The sequence below is a fragment of the Pseudopodoces humilis genome, chromosome 9 (assembly GCF_049639895.1).
Source record: "Pseudopodoces humilis isolate 2021_Gansu_Grassland_sample_001 chromosome 9, ASM4963989v1, whole genome shotgun sequence".
In the NCBI taxonomy this organism is placed as follows: domain Eukaryota; kingdom Metazoa; phylum Chordata; class Aves; order Passeriformes; family Paridae; genus Pseudopodoces; species Pseudopodoces humilis.
The window spans coordinates 22,788,529-22,810,514 of NC_142208.1; the positions used below are offsets into that span (position 1 = coordinate 22,788,529).

The 21,986-nt window shown below is 45.5% G+C and overlaps 2 protein-coding genes across 5 annotated transcripts in view; one reads left to right on the forward strand and one right to left on the reverse strand.

Annotated features, from left to right (window-relative positions):
• Positions 1-154: 154 nt before the first annotated feature.
• HPS6 (HPS6 biogenesis of lysosomal organelles complex 2 subunit 3) lies at positions 155-4,085 on the reverse strand. The gene is made up of 2 exons (XM_005520865.3): positions 4,007-4,085; positions 155-3,733 (listed from the first exon to the last, which is right to left on the reverse strand). The coding sequence occupies exon 2, from the start codon at positions 3,730-3,732 to the stop codon at positions 1,285-1,287; it is 2,448 nt and encodes an 815-aa protein (XP_005520922.1). The 5' UTR covers position 3,733; positions 4,007-4,085; the 3' UTR covers positions 155-1,284.
• Positions 4,086-4,700: 615 nt separating this feature from the next.
• ARMH3 (armadillo like helical domain containing 3) overlaps positions 4,701-21,986 on the forward strand; it is a 122,554-nt gene continuing 105,268 nt past the window's right edge. For 2 of the 4 annotated variants that reach the window (XM_014250483.2, XM_088059900.1), the window contains exons 1-10: positions 4,702-5,045; positions 11,010-11,121; positions 11,587-11,643; positions 11,769-11,915; positions 13,695-13,802; positions 14,650-14,742; positions 15,582-15,656; positions 16,326-16,412; positions 19,689-19,745; positions 20,747-20,790. In XM_014250483.2, coding sequence (XP_014105958.2) covers positions 11,020-11,121; positions 11,587-11,643; positions 11,769-11,915; positions 13,695-13,802; positions 14,650-14,742; positions 15,582-15,656; positions 16,326-16,412; positions 19,689-19,745; positions 20,747-20,790 — 770 coding nt within the window. In that variant the 5' untranslated portion in view covers positions 4,702-5,045; positions 11,010-11,019. Of the gene's footprint in view, positions 5,046-6,879; positions 6,894-11,009; positions 11,122-11,586; positions 11,644-11,768; positions 11,916-13,694; positions 13,803-14,649; positions 14,743-15,581; positions 15,657-16,325; positions 16,413-19,688; positions 19,746-20,746; positions 20,791-21,986 lie in introns of those variants that run through there. The other 2 variants (XM_088059899.1, XM_014250484.2) reach the window with 2 other exon arrangements.

Consider the following 21,986-nt stretch of genomic DNA (forward strand, 5'->3'; position numbering starts at 1 on the left):
GGGCATGCTCTCTGAGCCCAGCTGTACCAGTTGTGAGCCATGCTGGGCAGCACCAGAGAAATGAGCCTGGCCATTTTTCACTAGAGGCAAAACAAGACTGCCCTCCTCCTGAGGGTGTGTACCCTCAGAACATTCACCACCACGACCTCAGCAGTGCTTTAGGAACTTTTATTTTTAAAAGGAGTCTGTCTTCCACACTTAAGACCACTCTCAAGAGGATTAATGTAGGTGAACTTCCCACAGCCCAACAAGGCAACAGACACCTCCTTTACACCACAGCCCAGAATGCAGAGGCAAAGCCACAGCCAGGGTCTCTCTCCTGGTGGAGGGGGCCAGGCAGTGGGCACCTGAGAGAGGCTGGATCTTCCTGCACAGACTGCTCTCAAATTACATTGATTTTGCAAACAGAGGCACAATATGAGCCAGACAACCCTGACAAAGCCCCTTTGTATGCAAAGGGCAAAGGTAGAGGAGATGGGAACAGAGGGCTCGGGTGTCCTGCAGCATAATCTAAGCTTCCACAAAGGAAAGGGAAAGGCAGGGCCAGCGCCAAGCTCACACAGGCTGCTGCAAGCTTCTCAGCTCAGAAGAGAGTTTGGGTACTGTCTGGGACAGAGAGATAAGGGAATTAGGCTGCTCTTTTCAGCTAAGTAGCTGCAATCAGTCACAGCTACAGGACTGATCCCAGAGGAATTGTGGCGAGACAAAGTGTGGAGTGCTGCAACTGCCAGCATGTGTGCTGGGACCCCCCGTGCCATGGAGCTGTGCCACTCTGGCATTTAGCATCTGACTGAGCCCAAAGCAGCAGGACTCAGTGACCCAGCTGCAAGAAACATGCCCTGTTTCTCACAGGCTGAGCTTAGAGGTACCACCCAACTCACTGAGGAGAGAATGGGGCGGAAAGACTGCGTATCCCGGCCTACCACTGCACCACCAGTACTGGAGGATCAGGGAAGAAGTGGAGTTAAAAGGGAGCCAAACAAACCAAAAACAAAGTGCTTTGGGCAGGGAGCAGTTCTGTAGTCCTGTAGTATAGCCAGTGTTTTCATCTGCAAATGCACCTGGCATTTGCTCCTCCACTGGCACACACACAATTGCACTTGCTAGGAATAACCAGAAAGCCTACCCTGGCTAAGAGGAGATCCCCCAATCCCAGCCACCCAACAGGCTCTTCGAGATGCTGCTGCAGGGATGCTTCAGAAGGGAGCAGGCTTCTGTACTGCCAACACAGGATTTCCCCTCCTTGTGCACCCAGGGCTTGGGATGACATTGTCCTTCCCTGCTTCATACACTGTCATCCTGTACCAGTGCCGAGGGCGACAAAGTCCTTGCCATGGATGGCTGAGGAACATCATCAGCCACAGCTTTTGAGGGGATTTTGTGCTCTCGGGGTGGGGTGGGAGGGGGGAAGGTGGTGCTCTGCAGGGCATCTGAGTACATCTCATCCTGGACACTGGGACGCTGCAAAACCCTTTGCAGCAGTGGCTTAAGCAAGCCCACAGTCAGCTGGTTCCCCTCACTGGAGAAAGGCACTGGGTCCTCCTGGGAATGGGGGAGGTGCTCCAGGACCATGGTGAGGATGTCTGAGGCAGTGAGCTCAGCAGGGCACAATGGCCAGAGCCTGTCCAGGTAAGGGTCCAGCTCCCGGTGCTGGGCAAACTCAGCCAGCAGTGTGATGAATATCTCCTTGTTAAGCAAGGGGCTGAGTTTGGAGAACTTCTCTGCCACCTCCACCACCCTCTGCCACTGCTTCAGATGGATGAGAAGGTGCAGAGCTTGCAGCACGGCCTTAGGCCTCTTGCTGCAGAGCAGCAGTTCCAGCTCCATCTCATCATCTGCCTCGCTGTGTTTGCTCTTTCGGGCCAGCACTCCCAGTGCTCTCTTGTACAGAGGCACCCGGCCCTCTGGGCCCTCCTTGCTGCTGTATGACCAAGAGCTGCTAACATACTGCTGGGTCAGCTCTACAAAGCTGGGCAACCACTTGGGTTTGAACCTCAGGAAGGAGGCGCAAATGAGCTCAAAGAGTGGGACCATCCCATTCTGACCCACCTCCTCCAGCTGCGGCTGACACAGGACCTTCTTCCATACCTCTGGGGTGGCCCTGGCTACCAAGAGGCCATCCCCATTCTGCTGCAGCTGGAGGCAGCTCCTTATGGCTTTCCAGGCAGCCTTGGGGAAGGAGGCAAAGACAGAGTTCAGATAGGCCAAGTTGTCCTTGTCCATGTCAGACTGCAGAATGCGGCTGACCTCCTGCTCCACCAGCTCCTTGCAGTAGCTTTCCACCTCACTCTCTGGGGCACACACCACGCAAGTCTTGAGGAGCTCCAGGCTCATGTAGCTCTGCAGCTCCAGGCTCATTGTGCTCAACAGCTTGGCATAAGTGTCTTGTAGGCCTTGGGCTGGCTTCTGCTTCTGGTGGAGGTTGTGCTGCAGGATGGCAGCGAGGACCACAGGAGCCTGGAACGTACCACCTTTCTTCAACTTCTCCACTGTCAGCTTGGAGCTGCTGAGGCTCCTCCTCTGATAATATCTGCAGGCCTCCTCAAACACCATCTCCACTAGGCATGGCTCAGGCCTGCTACTGTCCTCAGGTTTGGAAAAGCTAAAGCTGTAGATGCCAGTCTGACTGAGGAGCTGGATATTGTCCTCCTCTCCCTGGGACTCCAGGAAATGCACCTCTTTCATGCTCAGGACTTCCTTTTCTACAAGCCTTCCACTGTTCTGGTCAACAAGATACAGTACTCCAGCCAGCACACAGGCCAGGATGCTGCCAAAGGTCTTCAGCTGGACAGGACTCCCTTGGGCAAGGGGACTGCCATCCAGGTCAAAGATATGCCTCTGTGTCCCATCTGGCTCCACGATACTCACAGAACCCTTTGTGCTCACCAGCAGCAGACCCCCACCGTTGGACACAGTGGAGGTGTGAATGTCCAGAGGCGCAAAACCTGAGAGAAGGCCCACAGAACCCAGCAGGAGCTTTCTGAAGTCTGACTCGCTGCTGGAGTGCAGCACCTTGCTGTGGATGAAGCCTGCAGAGGGGGCTGTGATGGTGAACTCTGCCTTCTCTGGCTGCCAGATTAGGAGGAATTTGGAAGTGGTGGCGAAGCCGGCAGCAGCAGGCACTAGGAAGACGTGTTGGGGAGAGGCCAGGACCTGGTACTCGGGGCTGTTGTGCAGGACTATCCTCACAGTGCCCAGCCGCACGCCTTGCTCCCCCACCTCCAGAGCGCGGGCACAGACACAGAACCTGAAAGCACACTTGCTCATGTCCGAGTGAGCACCCAGCGGCGGCCTCTCCTCACACCACACCAGGCTGGCTCCCTGGCTGCACACGGACACGACTCGTGCCCGGGCACCCTGGCAGAGCTCCAGTGTCTGCAGCAGCTGCCAGCCCACGGCCACCACAAAGTGCCAAACCTCGGTCCGGCCATGTTCCCACACCACGGCCAGTACCCAGGAGCCCAGGACCACAGGGCTCTGCAGGAAGAGCAGTCCCACAAGGGCTGACTGGGGCGGCTGCCAGCTCCTCTCCAGGTCGGCTCCAGCGATGCTGTGGCGCTGGAAGGCCACCACCCGCGGCAGGGTGGGCGGCCGGCTCTTCTGCAGGAGCAGGAGGTGCTGCCCGTCGGGGCTGGACTGGATGTGGCTGGGCCCTTCTCCGCGGCACAGCAACTCCCGCAGCCTCTGGCCTCGGCTGAAGTCACTCAAGTCGGAGACCTGCCGCAGCTTCATCCTGTCAGCGACAGCGTGCACCAGGGCGAGCCGGGGCACGGAGCCACGGCCGCCACTCAGTCCCCTCCCGGAGCCCCGCCGCACCCTGCTCCCTCGGCTCTCTAGGAGACCCCCACGGACCCCTCGGGCACCTTCCCCCCGCCGCGAGCCGGCTCCGCGGCAGTAACTCCCAGGGACCGGCCGCACCCGGAGCTCCACGCACACCCAGCGCCGCCCGAGAGGGCTCCGCGCTGCCCCGGGCACACGCCGGGTCCCTCCTCCCGCCGGGACCCACCTGTCGCCGCGGCGGCGATTGCCGACCGGGTCCGGGCCCGGCCCCGGGCCGGTGGCGGCCCCGCGCAGCGCTGCGCAGCCACGGGGCCGCGGGTTTCCGGGCGAAGCCGCCCCGCGCCGCCGCGGGCCGTCCCGCTCCTACTTCCGCCGCCGGTGCGGGGTGGGCCGTGGGGCCGCGTCCCGAGGGCGACCCGCGGGTCCCCGCAGGCGGCGGGGCCATCTGTTACCGGGCTGCGTGTGCGTCAGTCCCCGCGGGGCGAGCCGAGCTCCAGCCGGCCCGGGGAGGAGCCTCCCCCGCCCGCCCCCCCCGCCGGGGCCGCGGCGGCGCGGGGAACCGGCGGGCGCACGCGCGGCGCCTGCGCGGTGTGCGGGGACGGGCTGCCCGCAGGTGAGTGCGGGAGCGGCGGGGGGACACGGGACCCCGCCCGCGGGGCCGGGCGCGCCCCTCTGCCCCTCCGGCACCGGGGCCTCCGCCGCACCGGGGGCTCCGCGGGGCGGGCGCGCTCCTCGCCGCGAGGGGCCTCGCCGGGCACCGACACCCCGTATCAGGGCCGCTCGCTGCCCACCCCGGTTAGCTGCGGGAGCGGCCGCACGCAGACCGTGCAGCGGGCGGTGCCGCTCATCTCCCGCCGGTGACGCCGCGGTGCCCCGGTGCGTGCCCCCGGCGCCGGCCCCGAGGAGGCCGCGGGGCCCGCCGCAGCCCAGCCCTTCGGCTGCTCGTGGGCCGCACCGTCCCCCGGCTGCCGGCTGGTCGGGGCACGAGAGAACTCCTAGGAAAAGATCGAGCCTTCGCTGATCATTCCAATTATCTGGTTTACCTCACCCGTCTCCGAACACTCATATGGGCAAAAGGGGAACAGCAAGCAGTGGTAAAGCAGCGGGAGCTCGCAGTGTTTGCTGTGCTGAAGGCAGAGGCACTTGCTGCATGAGCAAGCTGCGGCCTCGGTCAAACCCTGTTGCGTATGTCGCTGTAACGAAGTTTGCTTCTCCAGCAGAGAATCTAATCTGAATGTATGATGAGAGCCAGTTAGGGTGAGCAGGTGGGTGGAGTATGCAAAGCAATGGGATAATTTGAATCATTGCGATACGTGGTGATTGCAGTTCACCAGCTGTTTGAGCTTTAGTAGGAAGTGTGACAAAAATGCAGAAGAAGAATTTGGAGGAGAAGAAAGGACAGCAGTTTGGCTTTCCAGTAATAACAGGTTGATCCACTGTGTCATTTATGGCAGTTTTGCTGTGTGCAGAGAGATACTGTGGGCAAGGTATATACGTTGTAAAAATGTTAAATAGTAATTGGGTAGCAGGCACAAAAGGAACAGTGAGGCTTTAATGAGCTGCTGGGCTAAGCATTCATCTGTTCTCTCCCCTGCTAACACATCAGGCAGCCATACGGGACATCCCTTAGGAGGGGAAGGGTCAGCCTCTGCTGCTCAGAGTTGCAGAGTTGCTGTATTCTGGCTCCCTGTTTTAGAGGTTTGGTTTTTGTTTTTTTGGTGGTTTTTTTGTTTGTTTGCTTTTTTTTTTGTTTTTTTTTGAACTTGCACCTTTTTATGATTGCATTTTAACTCCTGAGTACTTGTGCTGCGATGGTCTGTATTTCAAAAATGTCATCTGCTCTGCAGCTCCACCTTTCTTATCTTGGCATGACTTTACTGTGCAGCTTCTCAGAACATAGCAGCTACCTCAGAAGTCAGAACCGAGGTCATGCAGCTGCTCTGTGTTCAACATTGGCCTTGGATCCACACCACCAGCTGAAGCCATGGGGAAAGGGCAGGGGAAGGTTACAGGGAGAGTGTTTTTCTTCAGAAGGAAGGCATTTGAAAAGGTCTGCAAGTGACATGAGCTTTTAGGTGGGAGTCTAAAGGCACTGTAGAATATTTCATTATAAACTATGTGGGATGGGTTCTAAAGGGCTTGAAAAGTGAAAACCCAAAGTAATTTTCTGACATTAGAGATCTGGTCATGGTAGCCAGGAATGCAGAGAGAAACTGTGGTGAAATGGAAAGATTGCCTTATATAAAAATCGTGTGAACAGGTACTGGTGGAAACATGCAATGCTTGTCTGGATGGAATTGACAGGAAGAAGCATAGCGAGTTGGTGGTGTGGATTTGATGGGTTGGGTGTTATCTTAACTGGACAGATAGAAATTAAATGTAATTGTGGATGAAGCGTTAAAATCATAGCTCAAATGTTACTCTTTTATATCATTGCTAAAACAGGTGCAATGGGAGGTAGCATATGGCTGTATTTGCTTTAGGAAGTTGCTTTTCACGATTTTCAAGGGGTAAAAAATAGGTCAGAAGTGGTGTAACTTTAGGTTGTACTATATAGAAGCACATACTCTGAGTGGGATGGAAGGAATTTCTAGTAAAAATACGTATACTGTGATTCTGTTGGGTGCTGTTGCAGAAAAAGAAGTAGGACCTCTATAGGTTTTTTGTCATCAGCACACCCTCAGAATATGTTTGTCATTACATACTGCCTGAAGGCACCTGGAAATTCTGCAGCGGGGATCCAAAGCTTGTGTGCTGTGTTACTGTTTCCCTTGTTGATGGGTTGAGCACCTAACAGTTGTAGAGGAAGGCACAATTTGAGCAGCTTTTATTCCAATGGACGATATACAAATGAAGTTGTAAACAATGGATGGAATATAAAAGCAGTGTGGATATACTTGCACAAGCTGTAACTGCCAATGCAAGAGTTTGTAAAGACTAAGCTGCAAAAGGGCTTATGGCAGTAATTTGGCCATGATTGTTGCTAAAGCCTTCACAAAATCTAGCCCTGTGTTTTCTTGCTCTCTTTGTTTTCAGTAGTGGTCTGCTGGCTGCTGATGGGTGGTCCTGGGGGTTTTAACGGAGAACTGGGTCCAGGCACTCCCTGTGCACAGGTATTCATAAATTCTTGTGCTGGGTGCAGGTTGTGTGTTACTTCTAGTGATGGACAACTGGGACCTGTGTTGCAACTGCCTGTTGTTCAGGTCCTGTATTTACTCTGCATATTCATCACATGGATTAAGTGCAAGTTTTTCCTGGTACTTCACTGAAGAATTTAATGAGTACTTAGCTTATAACACATCGCTTTAGAAGCTGTGTGTTAACTTTCAGACAGGAGTTTATCCCTACCTCTTGCACGGTGGAGGCAGTTTTTGAACAACTGTCCTTTAATCTTGAGTGATGTACTTGCAGAACCTTGTAAGGAAAAGCATGATCACACTGCGTCCCAGGTGCATACACGCAGGAAGGGAGGAGGCAATTGCTGGCTTTGAAATGTTTAAGTAGGTGACTCCAATCTTAGTAGCTCTGACAAGTCAAGGGACACTGGATTCTAAAAGCAGAAGTATCTCAGCTCTTATTCAGAGTCTTTATTAAATTGATTGAGGTTCAGGGCTTTGACATTAACAAACTAATACAGATTACATAATTTGCACAGTCTTTTCCAGGTAGTGAATAAATGGTTTGCCAGTGAAGTTGTATGTGAAAATACAATTTTGTGTCATCTGTATTCTTTTTGTCTAGCCAAGAAATGTTACAGTACATTTTGTGAGGGGTCCACACTGAAAAAAATACACTTATTCCTGTTTGTTTGTGTGCGGGGGTTGTGTATGTTCATTTATAATCTTGAAAACTTTTGGGTTTGTTAGCCAAGGCAGTTGAATGCAAAGTGCTGTGCTTGATGGGCTGCATACAAAATTACACAAGTTACAAGTTTTGGATCCTGATGTCATTATGAAGTAGATGTGCATTAGTGTTATCCTCTTGACAATATTTTTGCTATTAAAAGATGGTCTATAGAATACTAATAAGTCTGTACAGGAGCTGAGTGACAATGTGGAGCATTGTGTAGCAGTTTTCAGTGTGCACAAGCCTGAGTAAATCTCAGACACAAGAGACCAGATTCATTTTCCCTGTGGCTACTCTAACCAAAAGCCAACAGAGCTGGCTTCATTCCGTTCATCGGAATGTCATATGTTTGGTTGGAATCTCTGTTAGGGGTTCTGGAATGAAAAAGAAAGGAGGTGGATGGTTGGATGTGCTCATCTCTTCCTCACTGGGTCAGCTGATCCTGGGGTTGATGACAGATAAAGCAAAAGTCTGCCTGAACTTGTGTCTGCCATGGCTTTTATCTTCCTGCCTTTGAGCTGCCAAGACTCGTGCTCTGTCAAGTTTTCTTTTAGTTCCAGATGAAGCATCTTGGATCTTCTGCTGCACAGCAAAGCATTTGTTGTTCTAAAAATCCCCATGTGTGTGCTTCTCTTGGCCCTGAGGGGCAGTTTCCCATGCAGCCAGTGAATACAGCAGGATTCACTTAGCAGCATGTGTTAATGGGAATGACCTATTGACAGAATAAATTATCCATTTGAACCTAAAATGTGGAAAATGCACTGATGCTTTTTAAATGTGATGTTTAAAGGAAAATTGTTAATTATTGTCAGTGTTGTTGTTTTTATAAGCTGTCATGGCATCATGATAATTTGACATCTCTACAACTTATTTATAAATGTTTTGTGCATTTAACTGTTGTTTTCTGCAGCTGCCTGGAAGGTCTCAATTAGCAAAATGCAGTTATGTCTTTATGACATCTAGAAAATGTAATTACATAAAGTGAAAACAAAAAAACATTTGTATGACCTGATCATCATAGGTCATGAAACAAACACAGCCTAATAAAGCATTGGAATGAAAGACAAAATTAACGTTTCTCTCCTTGCTCCTCCATATGCTCATTTGTAGAATAGCAAATTATAAACAAGAACATTATTTAATCCTTGCCTCTAGCAGTTGTCTTTGTATGTGCTCTGTGCAGCTTTGGTTTGGAGAGAATGTGAATCCTAAGACTGATTTTAACAGAGACTAGAATTTTCACACGATCATGCGATCCTTCTAGTGCTCACCCTTTGCATCTTGAGGTATTTCGATTTTTCTGTCTTTCTGGAAATGTAGAAAAAGGGTTAAAATGCAGCTCTGAAAATCCAGGGACTAAGCAGAGCTTATTGATCCCCTCCCATTCACGTACACATTTGATGTGAGAACGCTGACCTAGAAGCACTGAGAGTTAGTTTATTAGTTTTGACATTGGGATTCGTTAGCTGTAATTCAATTAGAAGCACACTGATGGATGTACGTGTATGCTGGGGCTGGCAGCTGTTTAAGGTTCAGAAACTTACAGTTCTAGTAGGAAAATTGTTTTGTGCAATCTTACTCAAGATTTGTATTCTTGGACTCAAAGTGACATCACTCTTGAGTTGGTTTTTAATAGCTTTCTCAGTGTTTCCAGTTATGTTTCTAATTAGAATAATGTCTTATTTCCCTCGACAATTTAAAAATAATGCAAAGTCTGTCAAAGAGAAGCTATCAAGATGATTGAATAATGTTTTCTTTTTTGTTTATTAGTTGGAAACCTTCTTCCATCTTAGTTGGGTACATAGACCTACTATGCTGTGGGAGTAATTTTGGTCTTTACAGATGGTGCAGTAGTTGCTAAGCTTTCTTCTGTCACTGTGTCTCAGGGCTCTTTCCTTTCTCACCCCAGCCCATAACCAGCCAGCAGGTTCCCTTTCTAGTGGGAAGACATCTCTCTGCCTATGTAAATATTAGCTTTTCAGGTGTGAGATCTGCTGCTCTCTGTCCTACCCTTTTCCATCCTGGCAAAACTCCTTCCCTTTGCACCTGAGGTAGGGTCTTTTGCAGCAGCATTGTTTTTCCAGGCCTAAAAATGTTTTTCTGCCACTTAGAACTCACCTCTCTATGCATAAGTTACCATGGTTGAGTGCAACTACCACAACAGCCTGCCCATGTTTTTCTGGAGCATGACTTAAGTCAAGCCTCTGTGTGTGATATGCTGTTGCCATATGTGTAATTACCTTTGGAGGTATGGCAGAAAGGCTAGGAGCTCAGGAGTATGAGAAGGGATGGTATTCCCTTCCTGCTAAGTAGTTCTGACATACTGCAATGATGGAGGGGGTTAGAACAGTACTAAAGCTGTGATGCTTGCCAGGAAAATCTGTGATTGCAGATAAATGTGTATTTGCAAGGTCAGAGTAGTGCTGCACTTGGTAGCATCACGTATGAGGTTGAGACTATGTGGCAAGCTGCATGTTCTGACTCAGCCCCTAGAGTGGGTTGTCTCTCAGAGAAGGCTCAGGACCACATTACTTTGTGTTATGGCTTATTTTGTAATAAGGATATAACTTTTTTTAAAATAGTATAATCTGTAATACACCAATTAATGATAGCAAAACTTATTTGCATTTTTAGAAATCCCGTTGCTGTCAAATGGATAATGAAATACATCTGTTTAAAAAAAACAAACTGTAAAGCGTGTCCTCTCTCTTCCATCCTCCTCCCAAGACTGAACCACATGGGATGCTTTTGAGGCTTGGGTTCCTCTCTGGCTTGATTTGCAGAGTAGTTGGCCCAGATAAGGATACTAAGGTGCAGAGGTAGATGTGAACAAGGGTGGCAGGAGTGCTTTATGGAGGCTTTTCTAGTGTTGGATGCCACCTCAGAGTCCAAAAGCAGAATTTGAAGTTCTTTGTTAGGCAGATACGAGATACGAGAAGACTTTCAAATAGTTTCAGGAGCTTCTTGTCACCAGATGCCTTTGAGGCTTGACCAGCATAAAAAAAAGACTGAGCACCTATTTGATATCAAGTATCACAGTTCCTCCAGTGAGATTAAAAAATATATACTTTTTTTAGATGTAAACTGCATTGGTCTGGATAATGAGACAGTTTTTAATAGAGAAGAATTAAGAAATTTATCCATAAGGAGCTTATTCTGTTTCTGCCTGTGTGTGTACTTTTGCATGTCTTTGAAATGGGATATAGAACTAGATGGGTCCTTTGATCTGATTTCTTATCTGGTATAGTCATAAATGCCCCTACTTACAGCTTGTGAGAGACTTAGTATTTCAGTGCAGTGAAAAAGTCTTTCATGGTTGAGCCAGGTCAGATATCCCTTGAAGAAAAGTTTTCTGAGCTTTTTTTGTCTGTTCTTACCTTCAGGGTATACAGAATGGCCCAAACCGAGAAGAAAGGTGGGCTGCTCCGGAAATCTTCAGCCTCCAAGAAGCCACTGAAAGAGAAAGTGGTGTTGATGTATGATGAAATTTTCACGGTAAGGAGTTGAGCATCTCCTTTTTCTAAAGTGTTGTGTTAAATTCTCTTGATTTAGTTTACGCTGAGGGTTTTTTTAGTGGATTTCTTCCCTCAGGGTAAGGCCTGCACAGTGTAGGCACATGCTCCAGGTTCCCCTACTGTTGTGCAGAACTCTGTATTCTGTTCTCTTCCAAAATGTTTCCTTGTCCTGTTGCTTACCAGAACTGTACCATCTATGGGAAGTCATGGCTTTCCCAGTATTTTTCAAATAACAATTCAGAAAATAGACAGAGGCATCCCACTTGAGAGCTGCTTCTGTTGGTCTCCTTTTCTTTGGGAATCTCTGTAGTCAGAATTCTGCACTTTGAGACCTCTTGGTCATCCAGCAGGTGATGCAGACTCTGAGCTACGCATGATAAAAGGCTTTCTTTAAATTCTGCCTGAATGATTTCTTTGCCCTCATGCTTGTTCCTTTTCTTTTCAGACAGAGGACCCCAGTAAATGCAACCCTAGGTTTTGGGAGGAGCTATTTCTCATGAAGGTAACAGAATGTGAACATCCTTTTGCTGTTTTGCCTACAAAGTGGCAGACTGTCTGTGCAAGGACTTATGTTTCTAAGGTGTTGGTGATGGTATAATGTGCATGAACTGCTTCTTAACCTGACAGGTCAACCTGGAGTATCTAGAAGGCAAGCTGGAGGCTCTGGATGGGGAAGAATTAATGAAGATAAAAGATAACATCAACTGCTTGTTTCAGCACTGCATCCAGGCCCTGGGTGAGGAGCACCCAATCAGAGTGGTGAATGCATTACAGGTACCACGCTGGGAGACAGGGAATGCTATCTTTCTGCTTCTGATGAGGCCATATATTTGTTTGCTGGTATCAAACACCTTGTGCTCGTTTCTTTGCTGCTGGGAAGTGATGTCTACAGAGCAGCTGCTACTTGTTGTCTGTGGAGGCTCCAAACATTCAGAGTCTCTTTACTCTTGGCAGAGCAATAGATGGTTTCAGAATTCAAGAGGATCTGATGATGGAGGATGAAGTGGATGGCAATAAGGAGACAAAGGGGCTTGTTCACATTGCAGGCTGTTGGTTTGGGGTGTCAAAAGTACTTAGGCTGTGTAACTTTGTGTTTTACTTTCACCTCTTCTCCCTCATTTCAGCTGCCTTTTTTGATTTCGATATGGGCCAAAAAAGAAATAAAGCTCTGGAGAAGTTAGTGTGAAATCTACGCAGGAAATTGCCTCAGCTGGACACTTCCTAATTGGAAGCTGGGAAGAATTATCACTCAGAATTCATAGCCATTTTTGTGCTGGTTGTTCCTTAACAAAGCTCTGCTGTTCGATATCTTTTGTGTATCCCCTCCTTAGTCTTGATATTTGATGTTACTAATTCACAAGCTGATTCTCACAGTTTGGTGAATACATTTGATTTAGGAGTATGCAGAATGCATCTTAGCTTTAGGACTACAGGATATGAAATTCAGGTTTGAAGAGATCATGTGTAGGAGACATTGGACCAGCGGTGAGCTGGGAAAAGTTGATTTAAAACAGAATATTTACATCTCTGATGTACAATCTTGAATTTATTGTTATTTGTAGAATTAGTTTGAAAGGCTGCTACTAAAGTTATAGTTATAGCTACACAGACAGCTTAGACCAGCCCTGAATTTCTAAACTTGTATCCAGACTGTTGGAAGAACTTGGGGCAGGTCACAAGAATCCTGCTGTGTGCATATAAATAGGAACCAGGTAACACATCCTGAGCTGGAATTGGGAGAGTGTTCCCTTAATCAGACTATGTTAATGTGGAAAGTGATCCTGGAGCCAAAATTTACTTAATCCTTTTTTTGAGAATTAGCATGGTGACCAAGGGTTTGTTTAGCCCAGTATCTGTTTCTGACAGTAACCAAAAAAAGGTTACCTTTTTGCTTTTGTATGGTTCTAGAGGTCTGCTAACTCCATCAGGTCTGTTTTGTCTCCAGCTTTACATTTGAAACTAATTACCTCTCACTGGTGAATTTAAGCTAGAATCTACAACTTCAGTTGTTGTATTCCTGCTCATTCCCCTCTTCACAGGCCTGAGAGGTGCCTGAGGACAAAAGTCACCCCAGACATTTCCCTCTCTTAGAACAAATGAGTAATTTGCTGCCCATAAATTTTCCAGAGAGTCTGCTGGAAGCGTAGTGTGCTGATACCTGTGTATTTTCAAGACCTTGGAATGAGACAGTAATTAAGCTGCCTAATAGACTTGGAGACTTTTTTTTTTTGGTGGGAAAGTTAGTTCTTCTTGTTGACAGAGACACAGTTTATTGGTTCAAGTTGGTAAAGCAATGTGGTAACCAAACAGAAGTTTGTGCTCAAACAAGAAGAATGTGGACAAATGTATTCTCCAATTTTTATGAATTTTCAGCACCAAAATCCCATTTAGAAATGACAGAGCTGGAGGAGAGGTCAGACAAAATGTATGGTTTCCAGGCTGGCAGTATTAATTTCAGCATCTGCCAGTGCTAGGAGAGGATCATGCAGTGGGTTTTGCTATTGAATTGGAGGTGTTGCCTTGCATCTCACCTTCTGTTTTTTCCCCTTGCAGACTTTGTGTGCATTAATTCGGGGTGTCCATCAGAAGAACAAATCCACTTCTGGGTTTGACATCATCAACATGCTTGTGGGTTTTGACAAAGCAGAGCTATGTATGAAGGTGAGGCCCTGGCAATGTAGAGGAGCAGTTTGCACAGCAGCTGTGTTGCAAGGGCAGTGAGTTGTAGATGGGTGTGTCTACCAGGCAGCAGCTTTTGGGGGAAATATTGGAGCCACTTAATAAAAATAGCTGTCCTGAAGTTCTGTACCTGCCAGTAGCACAGACATTTGGGGTCCCTGGGTTGGTTAGTAATATAACAGAGCACATTCTTTTCCTTTAGTTCCAAACTGTGTAGTCACTGTTGTTGAAATCTTATAGTCAGAAAAGGCTGTCACAGGTGATTACCACCTAGTATTGAACCTCACATCTCTTTGTCTGAGGGTCATATCCTGTGTTCTCACACTCCATCAGCACATGGGTTGTTTTAAACCTACTTGATGCTCTTCATTGTAAAGATGTTGAGTTTGGGAAATGACAAAGTAACCAGTGATAAAGCTGAATTCTTGCTGTATCATTCATCTCTCTACAAGAGTAGCAATTTTTCTTCTCTATACAAACTGTAGTACATTTTGGGAAAACATTAAGTAGTAATTTGCCTATCAAAATTTTAATCATAACTTATATATGTATTGTTAATTGGATGTGTGCTGCTGCATCTAGAGAAAGCTCATGGAAAATGATCATGATGTTACCAGTAGTCATTAAACTGTAGTTAACAAAGCAGTGTTGAGAAGCAATAGTGTGAATATGGCCTGTGTAGAAGAAGTAGTGGCTCAATTATTGATTCTGGAATAACATGGCTTTATATTGGTGCTCTGCTACTTGAATCTTCCAGAAAGCTTTCTATAAAAAACATTTCAAGTAATTTAAAATACTACTTTTAAATAATGTGACTGTTATCCTTTAGAATCTGATGGAGAGCTTGGACTCCCTTCTCTGTGCGGAAGGTTCTGAAAGTCTCAAGAGCTTGTGTCTGAAGCTACTTCTCTGCTTGGTGACAGTAAGTAATTAATGGCTGTATAATAAATTAGGGGCTTCTATGAGCCACATCTGAGGGATGGAACTGTTTTGAACTTGAGCAGAATTCTGTGGTGTGAAGCTTGAGAAGGGGAAAGAAATCATGAATGAGAACAAGGGTCAGTGAAGAATATACATGGTGGCTCTAACCAAGATGCCAATGCAGACTAACAGAGGCTTTTTATCCTGTAAGATGTGTGCCAGCTGGGGCCGAAGGCAAGAGGCAGTATCAATTGGATTCACAGTGTGGGTTTTTTTAAAGGAAAAATATATTTAAGAAGTCTCAGATAAATGGAAAGAAAGGGAGAAGGGTTGAGGAAAGACAGAAAGTGTGGAGTAGAGTGGTGAGGATGGGAAGAATGAGGAAGTTGTAATAAATGGCCAATCATCAGCTTTTGGAGATGGTCAGCTGTGAACTATTTTGACTGTGATAAGAGATAATTGCCCTCTTAATGGTGGGAAGGTTCTCAGTGGAGCATATGTGCCTTGTTTTTCATTCTCTGCCTCCTGTGTAGAGCCTGCAACAGCTGATGGCTGTTGTCATTCATGCAGCTGTGTAAAATACCAATGTGTGGAGGAACAGGGGAGCTCTTAGACCGTGGGTGGTGCTTCTTGGCAGAGAGAGGGCTGGGAGGCAGGACAGATTTCTTTTACTCCATGTCTAGCTCTATTGCTAGTCACACCTTGACTTGCTAAGTGTGAGATTCTGAATAAACGTGTCCATCTGGAAGCAGAACTTTCCTGTTCCCATTGTGTGCCAGAAGCAGCTACAGCATTGGTGGAAGTTCTGGATCAGATTTTAAAACCTGTGTTTGTACTCAGGTGACAGATAACATTAGCCAGAACACTATCCTGGAGTATGTGATGATTAACAGCATATTTGAAGCTATTTTGCAGGTAAGGGTTCTTCCTTCTACTGTGTTGGCTCTTCCATAGTGAGAACTTTCAGTAATGTGTTTGCTTTTCAGCTTTTTCAGTGTGGTGTAGTTCACTGGCACTGTTGTTGCTTCCATTCATAGCTCAGTCATACATATATTTTGTAATGTTCTCTCCCCTTTACTCTAGTCTGCTGTTTTTAGTCACTACTGCCTATTTAAGGTATTTTCACTTGAAACATTTCTGCACAGTTAGAGTCTGAACAGATTTCTGGGCTAATTTCACACAGAACTCCTGTATTGGAGAAACTGTTTTTCAAAAGGTAATGTGGATATATAAAGTATTTTTCTTGGATAAATTATACTTTTTTCAGTGGAACTGAGCCTTGGAGAAACCCAGAACACTTGCACAGCTAATGCTGGTGATTCATTGAGATACTGTACAATACTGTTGTGAAATATATTTGCCCTTTGTGTCCTGAAAGCCTATGTGCATACTTTCTGTGACAAATAAGCTTCTCTGTGTGCAGAATTTCCTTGAGGTACTAACTAATTCCCTTTACCCTAAATATCCTCTTTCAGATAGAGCATAATTTGTTCTTACACATACATTTTGTGGCTATGCTCTGTGTGAATCACTGCAAGCTTCCTGAAGCAGGTCTGAACAGAACAGTGTGATTGTTTATTTCAGATCCTGTCCAGCCCTCTTAGTCGCAGGGAACATGGATATGATGCTGTGGTCCTTCTGGCCTTGCTGGTCAATTACAGAAAGTATGAGGTAGGTGTTCTGGGTAACAAAAACATCACTTCTCTCTACTTGATTAATTTAGAGTGGCCTCTGGATTATGAAGGCAGCACACACTACAGTTTTTAGCAGTGCACACTGTAGCATCAGGGTGTCAGCAGCAAGCAGGAGAAACTTTGCAAGGCAGCCCTGTTACGCTCCCTGTGTCTGTCTCTGATGTATGTGTGTAATAAATGTGTATGATATTCCTACAGCTTGTTCTGTGCCAGTATGAAAGAAACTGCCTAGGGAATTTGCATTTCCTTTGTGGAAGTAGTCTGAGGAAGGTCCTTTTGGAAGAGTTGCTGTTGTGCCAAAGCGCATGTCTGCCTCTGTGTGTGAGTGTGTGATTATACATAATCTCCAAGGTAAAATGAACTGCCAGTCATCCTGGGCTTCACACTGAATTTGGGATTCAGAACATGACTAGCTGACTGAAAGAGCACAGATCCCCAGAAGAGATGGTGAAACTGTGACCAAAGAATGAACTGAAACATCACAGCTAGTAGTTCCAAGAGAAGTCTGTCTCTGTCTCTTTGATGGATTCCTCTTTGAGAAACTTTATTCATCATCCTTTTTATGTTTATGGTATATTCCCACTTTTTTTCTGTTATTCATCAGCTTGGAAAAAAAAAAAAAAAGCATTTTGAATGTCAGAACAGCACCTAAGGTTGGCTTTTCTTTGTGTGAGGCATGATGCTTTACTGATGATGGGCTTTTTTCTTCATAAATAGGAATATCTTAATATACTTCATTAGGCAACAAATAGGAAAGTTCTGGAATAACCCAGCCTTAAACAGAATTACTAAGAGGAAGCAGGTTTCAAAACTTACCTGGTTTTATAATAGGTCTTCTTCTGAATTATGAATAGACCTAGAGAATATGCAAGCACAGGAACTACACTTGGTGTCAAAGGAATGCCTGTCAGTTTTTCATTCCTGTCAATGGTGTCAGAATCATGAATTGCAGATTCTGTTCAGCATTCTGTGCTGTGGTAGCATGGAACAGGAACATGGAGTTTGATTTCAGTAAATGGCTATGAGGGAAAACTGTTTGGAATTATCTATAAGTAGAGTTACTTACGAGGGCAGACTGGGAAGACCAGAGGTCTCACTGCAACATTCAGACAAATGGTGGAGAGCTGTGTAATCCCATCCCTGAGGCTTGGATCCCTGTGGACTGTAGTTTATGTCCTTAGTAAGGCAGAATGCTGTGAGTGCACAAGACTTGTCCTTGGCTCTTTGCAGTGGCTTTCTGGGGAGTACCGAGTTGGGGTTGAGTGCTTTGGAGAACACTGGCTGAGATGTCTTGAAACCGGGCACTGTTAAGGAAGTGTGCTGATGTTTGAAAAGCACAATCCATACGGTCCAACTGAAGCAGACGTGTAGCAAGGGGAACTTCAGCTCAAGCAGCTCCTCTGGCAAGGCTGAAAGCTACTCCCAGAAGGGTTTTATGTGACAGCTGCCCAACACTGCCCTTTGTAGCAGTGCTACAAGCCAAGCCTGGAGTAATGCAGCCATAATCTTTGTCCTTGAGTAGCTGCTTTTATTTGCTGTTCTTTGGCCCTTAGGGTCAATATGGTGCTTGTCTGGTTGTCAGTGAACTGTAGCACACTTTCATGCCTCAGGTGCTCTGGATTTTTCTTTTTATTTAACTGGTGCAGCTGAAAGGTTCTCTTTTGGTCTGAACTCCATTGGTTAAGTTGTATTTCCAGCTGTTTAAGAAAATCTAGTAAGGCTCAAAATTCATTACCTGACTATGATTTTGTGTCTGTTTTTTGTGTGAATACCAGTGTGTTTTATGTCAGGATGTTCTTCTGTATTTTTGGGATGTGAATTTTTTAATCTTCTCTCAAATTGCTTGGAGACTGTCTCTCCATGTTGTTGTTACCTGTGTTGATGAGATCTTGGCTAGTTGATTAACTTCTGTTCTAGGGATTTACATGTCTTGGAACCTTTAAAGGGATGCCCCTGATTGAAGTCCTAATAATTTTTAGAAGTTGCTCCAACTATATACTTATTCAAGCCTTCAGCTGTATTTTATTATTTTTTTAATACTAGTCCTGATTTCAGAGAAAATACTTTTGCATTGTTACTGTGAGAAAGAAAATGCTGTGAGAAAAAGTATTTATTTGGTAATTTTTTGCAGTGTTTTAAGGGATGGCTGATAGGATAGCAAGTTGAACCATAAAATCAGGTAGTGACTTTTGAATATGTACTTGATAACATCTAGGCAGAAGTTTATTTGCCTCATGTTCAACCTGCTAGAATTGCATTATGTCTTGTTAGACAGAGCTGAAATAAATTAGTTAAATGGTGGAGGTTTTCCTTTGTGTGCTTGTCTGGCAGCATATAGTGTATCCAACAACCCTTTGTGTCCAGTTTTGTGTGATTCCCTCTCCCTGGTATAGGCAGCTACAGGTGCTGAAGAGACACAGCTTTGGAGAATCAGAAGATTCATGTGTTTTTCCTTTTTCTTTTACAAAGATCTTGCATAACTCATTTTTTTTTTAATCTCTTTAACAAAAAAAGTAATTATTCAAGCTCCAATTCCCTGCAAAATGACCTGCCTGCAAATGAGGCTTCTTCTGTGTCTTGATTCAAAATCAACTTTTTTAGTTTTGCACTGACACATATAAACCAGGAAAAATGTGCATTGCTAATCTGAAATGCTTCCTAAATTATTAGCATTTGTCTTTTTTAGGTGGAGCCTGTGTGCTTTCTTCAGTTAAGTTCAAGGCATTTATATTCTCCAGAGACTTCCAGCTCTTAGTGGTGTAAACAGAGTGTTGCTGTCTAACCCAGCAGCAGATGAGTCTAGAATGTTGTCCTGCCTTCCTGGGTGCTGCTTTAAGCCATCTTTGCAAGGTGTTGTGGAAGAGAGATAGCAGAGCAGTAATGCTCCATCCAGCTTCACTGCCTGTTCCTGCTGCAAAACTGTGTGTGTGTCACAGATAACAGGCTTGCAGGATGGCTGCTCCACTTTCCAGACTGATAGATGAGCTGGTGGAGGGATAGAGACTCCCTCTCTTCCCAGTAAAATGAGGAGACTGCCTGGATGAGCTAATAAGGGGAACATGTCCCTGGCCTAGTGGTCTTAGCATGTGCTGTAACTCCTGCTTATTTGTGCATGTTCTGTTTTATGGGACAGGACAGAGATTCTTCCCAGGTGGCTGGGTAAACTTGGAAACATAATAGTGTTTTTTTTTCCCTTGAAGGCTGAACTTAAAACCATTTTTCTTTCTTCTTTTTCCCCCCCCACCCTGAGCAGTCAGTGAATCCCTACATTGTGAAGCTCTCCATTGTGGATGATGAGGCCACGCTCAATGTGAGTACTTGCCTTGATTCCTCTGTGCTGCTGGAGATACTCTTTCACGTGGAGTGTAGGGTGATGAATGCAAGCATGGTGTATGGTAGAAATCAGGTCTTGGAACAGTGCTGCTCTAAGGACCAGCAGTACAGTGTTGTTCAGCCCTAACTTGCTCCTGCAATAGGTTAGACAGCTCATGATTTGGACAGTTTGATCACCAGATAAATGGTGGGGGTGCTTGAAAAGCTAGGTAGCAGGGAACATGCTAAAGTTGATCTATTATTCATTCATGGACTATCTGTATGCTATTTGCTGTCATGTGTCAAAGAGACACAGGATGATTTATGCCAAAAGGAATCTCATTTCCAGTGCTGTCACTTGATTTTAGCAGTCCACAAGTCAATTTTTGTAACTCAGTGGAAGTTCGTATCTGAGTCAAGAGTCCTGCACTGTATTTGGGGTTGTAGCCACAGTCTCAGTTCTTTATCCAGGCCTGGTTAAAAATTGACAGCAGGACTGAGTTACGTGAGTTCTGGACTTGGAAGCTGCTCTTTAGGCATGAAGTAAAAAGCATGCTCCATGCTAAATAAAGGGTGAGAGCTGTTAGTAGTTCTTTAACAGTGTAGGCCGTTTGCAAGAAGTCAAAGGTTATTAGTGTCTGTGACTCTTTGTTTTGAATTTTTGGATGTCCTTCCTCTAACATCAGCTTCTTTCTAAATTTCTTGATGCTTTACTGAGGCTTCTTGAGTGAGAGCTCTATATGGAGGTCCAAGGAGAGTCAATGTTCTCCGTTGAATTTATTAATTAGATAAATAACTTTAAATTTTGTTGTCTGGGTTTTTGTATTATGTTTTTGTATCACAGCACATCTTAATAGTTCAAACAGCTTCAAGGGAAATTCTGCATAGCATGCTAGGTTATCTTGAGGGGGGGCAGCATTGCTATGTTTGTTCAGTGTGTGATTTTCTCCCTTGAGATTTTAATGTGAAGTTCTTTAAATGCTTTTTTTTTTTTTTCAGGGAATGGGACTTGTAATTGCCCAGGCTTTATCGGAATATAACAGGTAAAACCAAATTGTGTCTTATTTTTCAATACATGATACATGTACATTTTCAGAAACTTTTTTTTTGTGTTAAAGGACTTGTTTATCAGTGCAGCCTTGATGCACCTGGAGAGGCAGGGAATAGTCTTATGATTTGAGGTACTTTGGTTCAGTTGATGCAGTCATTGCAAGTCTCAGTGCATCTGTACCAGCTGGACTGATGTGCTTTGGGAGAGATTTTGCTGTAGGGAAAGATATCCATCGTATGTTTTTACTGTCATGGATTTTACCTCTACCTCTGTATGAATGTTGAAAATCTTAGTCACAAGTGAAAAGATAATAATTTGCTGACAGCTACTCTGCTGAAAAATTAATTTAGCTGAAACACTATCTAAAACAAGTAAACAAATGTATCCAGGACTGTCCACATGGTGGAAAGCAATAACTGCTGCTGAAGAATGCACCAGAAAGCTAACAGAAAGGGTAGCATACTCTTAGCCTCTGCTTCATAAGTAGCAGCATAAAACATGTAAGCTTTCCTAAGAGAAAAATGCTTTAGAAAAATCTGGAAACTTACTGCAATTTCACCTGAGAAACTCAAGAAACTTTTTTGTGCAGTAGTATTCTCCAAGTATCCAGAAAAATGTTGTAATTCCTTTGAAAGTCTGCTGTGTTAGTTATGCAGGTGACTTACAAGATCAGCAAATCATGTAGATGTATTTAACAGGGCAAAGGGTTAGAGTAAAGCAGAAAAAGACTTCACCCACCCAACTTCATTCTGACAAAAGCTGTTTCAGATGATGGCCTGTTTTGCTTAGTTCATTCCTTCCCTCTTTCCCAAGAATTTACAGTTGGTTTCTTTCCATGCTACGTTGTGTGTGATCAGATTCCTGTGTGACAGACAAAATAAATGGCCATGTGAGCTTTGCTAGTCCCTTTGAGTGCCAGATGAAGCAGTGTGGCTTGAATCTGCGGTACCCAATCTGTTTGTTGACTTCACTTGCACCAGAAAAGTGGGATCAGGCCATGAACCATAGAGGTCCATGTGGTTTCTGCTGGCCACAGGGTGACCAATTCTCATTTTTTCTGTGGTGGATGATGAAATAACACTGTTTGTGGTTACTGACTCTGTGTGCTCATGTGGCTTATTACTGTTTGTCCAATGCAGGACAAAATTTCCTAAGTCACTTGTTCCCTTTTCTTCAGAGTTAGCCTCA

Coding starts and splice junctions, on each gene's coding strand:
- HPS6 (XM_005520865.3), bottom strand. CDS start 3,732: ATGAAGCTGCGGCAGGTCTCCGACTTGAGTGACTTCAGCCGAGGCCAG.